Below are 7,593 nucleotides of genomic sequence, written 5' to 3' on the forward strand. Positions count from 1 at the left end.
CCGCTGGGGCGTGCTGCTGCTTGCCTCTCCGGTCCGCCGGTGCCTCCCGCTCGGGCGGCGTCCCGGGCTGACGGGGACGGGCTGCGTGCGTCTGAGCTGCTGCTCGCGTCGCCTCGCAACCGCTGCTGGACCCGAGGGAGCAGCCGGCTGCGCGCGTCCGGGGGAGCGCCCGAGCAGCTCGCGTTCGAGCTGACGGCTGCATGCGCGCCCAAGGGAGCAGCTACCTAGTGCAGCGGCATCAGCTACCCAATGAATGCCCACAACTTTTGTTTATTAGGTTCGTAATGTTTTTGCAACAGTTTTTCTCATTGAGCTTTGTTCCTTAGCTATGGAATTTTGCATAATAATTTGGAATATTCTTGCAGTTTTTTGTCTATTGCTGGTTGGTGTAATCTGCAAGAAAGTGACAGAATAGTCTATTTATGAAGTCCAAAGTCCAACATTCTTTCAATCCGGAAGAAAGTTAACAAAAGCATTTCAGCTTGGAACTCTGGAGGTTGGTGCTGCCGATGTGGCTGCTTATCAAGCTAGATACAGAGAGCTTCCATTTAATGATAGAAAATTTCCTTTGACCATCAGGGAGCAAAATCTTTCACAAAGAAGTATATGAAAGTCTGAAGTCCCCTTTTGAACAAAAGGTTGATCAGAAGCGAACCATGTTGGATCCAAACAATTTCATTGTTCAGGATACGCCTAAGGAGTAAGGACCTTCGAGCTGAATGGATTGATGCAGAAGACATTCCAACTGTCAGTGAGCGGCTTGTGCAGAAGAATAAGAAATAGAAACCTTCACCCAGGGACACTGCCGGTTCAAGATGAGCATGAAGCTGGTACCAAACTACTGTCTCAAGATACTCCCTCTGTTGACAGTCCGAATGTTGTTAATGATAACGCTGCAATTGAAGTTCCTCCTTGACAAGCTGACAAGATAGGTAGCACAATTTCTCCGACGTAATCAAGCCCAACAACGGCATGAACAAAAGGATGAGTTTGTCCTGAACTTCTTATATACCATTGATTTATCATCATATTTTTCATGTTGATTGGGTTATCAAAGTACTTCTATTTTCTCATTCTAATTTGTCACTGGGCAGATTCTATAGGCTTAACCAGGATTATTGTGTTTCAGCCTTTATAGATTATATACACTGTAGAGGTTATCTTATATGATTTACATGGATTTATAGAACATCAGTCTAATTTAGAGGCTATGTGTAGTGCAAAGGAAACTTAATCTGCGCCATTGCCCTGTTCTTTTATATATGTGTCTGAACTCTGGACTGAAGCAGCCTATGTTGACAAGTAATCGGCACAGCAATAGATGGACCCGTTGAAAGTGCAAGTGGCACTTATACTATATTTTGGTGTGATGACAATGTGGTTAGTTGAACTAATATCGGTTGCTTAAGTTTATCTCAGGATAATGGTTCTAAGTGCCCACGATGGAGATGTGCGACCCCCCCATTTCAAAAAGGGCAAAGGCGTGGTCTTTCGACGCTTCGAAGGTTTTAGTTTTGGTTTGCTTCGAGTCGTAGGAAAGACCGCACTATTAAGAGGGGTTTGTGTGGATGAAAGTCGTGTGGGAATGCCATTGCCGAGCCTTACTCTCTTATCCTTCCCACTCCGACCACCTAAAGAACCTAGTGTGTGTGCTGTGGTACTCAGAAAGCTTGCAACAGAAAGTTACTGGGTACCCCGTGCGCACGGGGTCCTTTGACCCTCGTGCGCACGGGGTCTTCTGACCCCCGTGCGCACTGGGTGGTGTGATAGTCTCTGAGTACCCCGTGCGCACGGGGCTGACTTAGCCCGTGCGCACGGGGTCCAACGGGCGGAAATCCCCACCAGCTCAAGAACACTATATATAGGGCCTTCTTCCACCTCCAACCCTTAACCCTAATGTCTTGTTGAGCTCCACCATTGCTACACCCCATTTTGCTCAATACTCTCAATCCCTCCACCCAAACTTGTTGAAACTTTGGGGATTGGGAGAGCAAGACCCGATCTACAACTTGACCAAACCAAATCGCGTTCCCCGCAACATTTCTTCCCCATTGACTTGTTACTCTTGGAGCTTGGGCTCCTAGGCGGTTAGAGGTTCCTCCGGAAGCTTCCTTGCTTGTGGTGTGCTCCGGAGAAGTTTGTAAAGGTGTGGTGGTCGCCTTCAAGACCAACCCTGAGTGATTCGAGGCTCATCCGTTGGGGGTGACTCGAAGGAGAATACGGTGAGCCTTCGGTGGCGTTCCGCAAGCTTTGGCTCCGGCACCGCTCCAAACGGAGAGTAGCTCTTCCCCAACGAAGAGTGAACTTCGGGTTAAAATCCGCGTCCTCGTCTCACTTGTGGTTAATCCTTTCCCGCACCTTACTTTGTGGTTGTTTGCTTGTTGGCTTGCTAATTAGTTTGTTGCCTAGCATATTTTTCTTGGAGCTTGCTTGTCATATAGGTTGCATTCACCTAGTTGCATATCTAGTGAACTCTTTTGTCCGCTTTACCTTAAAAACGACAAGAAAGATTAAAATTTGTAGTCTCCTATTCACCCCCCCCCCCCCTCTAGTCGACCGTATCGATCCTTTCACCCGTGTCTGCAGCCCCATGGATGATATTGCTCTCTCCAACGAAGACCGGCAAAGGTGTGTTTAACATCGAGTACCTTAATTTAGGTCATGATCTTGAGAGTACACTGGCTGATGACCCTTACAAAAAACTGGATGCTCTTGCACTTTTGGTTTTATTAGCAAATTGTTCATGAAAATATGGACGTTGTATATGTAAAGATACTTTTTACTTGACAAGCGAAATGAAATATGAGGTTCAGACTAAATTTCTGATGCCATTTTCCCATGATGCCCTGCATTTTGATGATGAGAATGTCGGTCATACTAATACGTGGAGCAAAGCAAGTTACCTTTTAATGTTTTAGTGTATTTCCCCATGATTAGAACATGCTCGTCAATGACTTTATTTCTTGGTTCAGTGTTTCAAAAGCTAACCTCAGTGAGTATTCAGAAAAGATTGAAGCACTAGCTGCCGTACTCACTACTCCAGTGGTACGTTTTTATGCTGTCGATTCATATTTGTATTGATATGCTGAATTCGTCCACCAGAACCTAAATACGACTATGCCATATTTATCCCCAGACTCATTATTTGAACTGATCTCTCATACCAGTACATGTATTACTTAGTTGTGGAGCTTCTAGATACACTTTCATTACTATCTTTTGTAGGCAGCCAGAAAATGAACATCCAGGTTGATGCGATCATTGAAGAAAGCAAGCTGCTCATCTTGACAAGTAATCGGCACGACAATACCTATAACCATGGCAGTGTCCCCAGCTAGAATATCGCTCTCTCCAATGCCCATAATGGCGAAGGTGCATTGTAACACCGATTAGCTTTATTCAGATCATGGTTAATCTATACAGTAACATTCAATCATGTAAAGTTCAGGGAAATTGGGTTAACAACATTGTTTAACACTTCAATTTTTCAGTCTGATATAATCACGCCTTACGCGCACAAGTTAAGTCTTTTGCCTCTTGAAATCTATAATCCTTTGAATCTGTAAGGTCATTGCAAATGGTGTGTATGCTTCCAAATGTTGATATAAGGAAGATGTTTCCCTGATATTAGATACTCTTTTAGTCTTGTGCAAGCTTTTAACTAAGGACATTTTGGAATTCAAACTGCATGTATCTTTAGGATAGTTGAATTACTCACATACTACTAGCTTTTTATTCCATTCTATTTTGTTTTGTTTTTTTTTTCTCCCGTTGCAACGCACGGGCATGTTTGCTAGTTACAGTTAAAGTGAAAACAATGTGTTTTCATGAATATTACGAGTCAAAGATATAGCATTCTTTTCTAGAAAATCTATCTTACAAAAAGGAGTCGATATATATTTGATGTTTCTGTAACTTAAGTCAACAGATTACACACATTGCAGCACAGCCACCGGGGATTTTTATCCTATAAGAAGCTTAAACCTTGACCGAGTTCCCAAATCCCAAGTTCCCAACAGCACAGAGATCAGCTAGCAATATCCTGCACGACGACGAAAGCTGCAGCGCGGGCAGCCACCAAACGGGATCTCAGACGTGTTGCTCGCCATCTCATCTGCCACCCCGGCGTTCATGCGGACCAATCCACTGATGCTCAAGGCGCCCGGCGGTCCCAGCATCACTGGGTTCAGATCCGGTACAACCGCTGCTGGCTGTGGTGGTAGTGGTAGTGTTGGGCAGAACGGCGTGGCGGCGGCGGCTTGTGGTGGTGGTGGCGGCACCGCTGAGCCCAGTGGTGCTGCCGGCGCGGGCGCGGGCGCCGCAGTTACAACAGTATGGGGAGCCTGGCTGCAGGTGCACGGGAAGAGCAGCTGCTGCATGCCGTAGCCGCCGCAGGATAGCACCTGCAACAAATTGACAGGTAAGCCCGAGCCTCCCCCGTGAGGAAATCTAGATATACATTCAACTTAGCTGGAGTGCAAAGGTAGAAGGCTAGAGAAAGTACCTGGATCTGTTGCTGGAGTGACTTCATGTACTCTATGGCATGGTCCAGTGTAGAGCATTGCTCATCAATCTGAGATTCAGTATTGCAATTGCTTAGACTGTTAGACAATTTAGGAGTGCCTGAAAATACATGCATGATTAACGTTCAGTGGGCAAACCTGTTCAGATGAGTGCCTTTGTGCACCACCGCTGCCTCTCGACGCCGCCGAGCATGGCAATACAGAGTCTTCCTCTTTCAACATAGAGTTCTTGCACGAAGAATCCTATTCATGATGTATACCATTTTAAATGGTTTTGCTAATTCCAAGTTGTAGGTTGCACTTTGGAAAATGAGCAAATTTAGTAGAATCTTGCTGTAGATCATCCCGTAATACTACTATATAACTATAATGGGACCAATTTGACATATTCAAATCAACAACTAAGGTACTGTAAGAACATGTATCAAACCATCAGCTAGCTAATGCGTTCAAGAAAAAAAGCATCACATCAACTAACGCACAACCAATAATAATGTGAGATAACACATCATCAGCACGGGAAAAAAACATAATATTCTATACTACAGGAGGCAAATAAAACCATTGCAGGAATACAAAAAAACATCTACAATAGATAGAATTGCAGGACTATTTTTACCTTGATAAAAAACAAGAAAATTGCAGAATTAAAACTTTCACTGTAGTTGCATGATCTGAGAAGTGCGAGTTTGTTCACTCATTTTCGAAATGAAGATTGTTGCTCAAACTTAGGTAATATAAATGGTTCAGACAATCTGAGCAATATAGTGAACATGCATGTGTAAATAACCTGAGGTGCAGAGCTGCCATGGCCTTCCCTCCACGTCCTCCACAGCTCGTCCGCCGTCTCCTCGTCGGCCGTGGTGCCCATCCGCTGCCTCGGTCCAACGCTCGCAGTTGCGGCCTTGGCATTCACCGACGACAAATCATCAACGACCTGCGGGTAGCCGTGCGCAGCCGCAGCGCCGGCTGCACAGCCACCACTTTCCCCCTCTCGCCACAGCCTCCACCATTCCTCCACCGCCTCCCCTCCTCCGGCCGCCGCGTCCTTTGGTCCACCTTCGGCCTTGCTCTTCATCTCTTCAGGTGAAGAAGCGTCGTCATTGTCGCTGCTCCGCTGATCGAGAACGGGCTGCTCCACGGGGCAGCCGTCCCGCCACTGCAGCTCCAACAGCTCGGTTCTGCATGCTCGGCAACATACTATATATGTATCATCATTCAAGTGTCAACAACAGTAGTATACTACCTGTACGTACTGCTGATCGGTCTACATACAACGGTGTACTACACGATAGGTTTTTATTACATAATACCTTTCGTCGCTCAGCTGTGGGTGGCAATCGCCGGTCGTCTTCCCTTGGTCGCCGGCGCCATGGCTGTCGTCACTGGATTCGTACTCTGGCGCATGGTATTTCATCGCTCGTCGCCGGAGACAGATCGAGTTACTTCCGACGAACCAACCGACGACGGGATCTTATATATACACGACTGAACCACTTGTACCTCGTGCGAACGAACAGACATATCGTAGCGAGGCGTGCATGCATGCACACGTATTAGGTAGCCAGGTCCAGGTGTGTATGCATGCACCAAAACACGGCCGTGCTGGCGAGCTGCCAATCCCATAGGGCACTAGCTAGCTAGTAGACGCATGGATTCGAGGATTCGACGAGATGACGATGAAGGCACGACCATAGGTGCACACGCATGAAACCGACGAGACCACGAGGACGATGCTACATGCGGCGCGCGGCGCCCGCACACGTGTACGTCCTTGGGGCTCCGGCCCCCGTGGGCGGGAGGTGGATCCATGGATGCAGCCAGACGCCTGAGTTGCGACCAACAATATTTAGTAGTACGTGCATGCAGCTCAACTGCATACAATCGAGTCGAGTTCCAGATACGTAGACAAAATGACAAGTGCAACCTGGTCGATCGCTTGGTTCCCGTACGTTGAGGAGTCGATCACATCCTGACGCCGGCCAGAATATATAGCCACGCCCCAGCCGCCACCGGAAGGGCGACTGATGAGTAGCTAGCTATACTAGCTAGTCAATCGCCGTACACGACAATTTATCCAAGGGCAATTTTTGTCTTTATGTATCTATATCATCTCTTTAGACCCGGTGGTTGACTTCACCCGAGACATGCAAAGTATGGACGGCGGCTTGACACAGAGGGATTGTTATACAACGGCGACATGTAGCCGTTGGGATCGTGGAAAAATGATGGTGACAACACATAACTGACGTCGAGGGTGGTGCTACTCAAGCACACGATCTGGAGTTCCTGGGTGAAAGCCTAGGCCTGACCCGTGTTGGTTATACGTAGCAATGGCGACGTTTTTATGTCGTTACATTGTTGAAGACATTGCTCGGGTATGGTCGGATCGGATTGGTTCTTTCGGGTGAAAATCTAGATTCTAGCCTTAGGTGTAGGATCTGGTGACGACGGCGCTTTAGCATTGCTATCTTTCTAAAGGCATTGTTGTCGAAGAATCTTGGCATTGCTTTGGATTTTGGTGTCATATAAGATGGTTGGTGTGGATAAGTTCATTTATATAGTTTACTAGCGCAGATCTGATCGCTTCAGGTTTTCTTTTTTCTTCGCGTACACAAAGCTTTGGTCATATATGGCTTTGCTATTTGTCGGTTTTTTGTGTGCATGTGTTGGTGTTGGCTGTGTGCATCCTAACTATGCAGAGGCCGAGTGTGGGCTCATTATGTTCTTGATGCTCCATTTTGAGCCAATAAATTCACAATTTGTCTAGAAAAGCTAATTGTCCATGTGTTGCAACGGAGCGTACATAGATTCTCCCGTCCAACACTCAATGATACTTTCCATAATAAAAGTGATCCTCTCGTTCAAAGAATAATACTCTCCCTACTCAATGATACTTTTCATAATAGTTCAAAGAATAATACTCTCCCTAAGTAACGTGATCCTCCCGAATGAACGAAGGCAACGGAGGTCATTCTAAATCTCTGAAGTTTTATATCTATACCTACTAATAAAAGAAATAGGTATTCTTGGTCCGTCATGCTATTTTTCAGAAAACGCCCTCAAGTTT

General features: G+C 46.3%; 1 protein-coding gene across 1 annotated transcript; it reads right to left on the reverse strand.

Annotated features, from left to right (window-relative positions):
- Window positions 1–3,900: 3,900 nt before the first annotated feature.
- On the reverse strand, window positions 3,901–5,707 carry LOC123099547 (transcription factor PIF1-like). Its single transcript, XM_044521686.1, has 4 exons — window positions 5,314–5,707; window positions 4,662–4,766; window positions 4,505–4,573; window positions 3,901–4,403 (listed from the first exon to the last, which is right to left on the reverse strand). Exons 1-4 carry the CDS (start codon window positions 5,599–5,601, stop codon window positions 4,032–4,034), a joined length of 834 nt encoding a protein of 277 aa, XP_044377621.1. The 5' UTR covers window positions 5,602–5,707; the 3' UTR covers window positions 3,901–4,031.
- Between the last annotated feature and the right edge of the window lie 1,886 nt (window positions 5,708–7,593).

The sequence above is a fragment of the Triticum aestivum genome, chromosome 4D (assembly GCF_018294505.1).
Source record: "Triticum aestivum cultivar Chinese Spring chromosome 4D, IWGSC CS RefSeq v2.1, whole genome shotgun sequence".
In the NCBI taxonomy this organism is placed as follows: Eukaryota; Viridiplantae; Streptophyta; class Magnoliopsida; order Poales; family Poaceae; genus Triticum; species Triticum aestivum.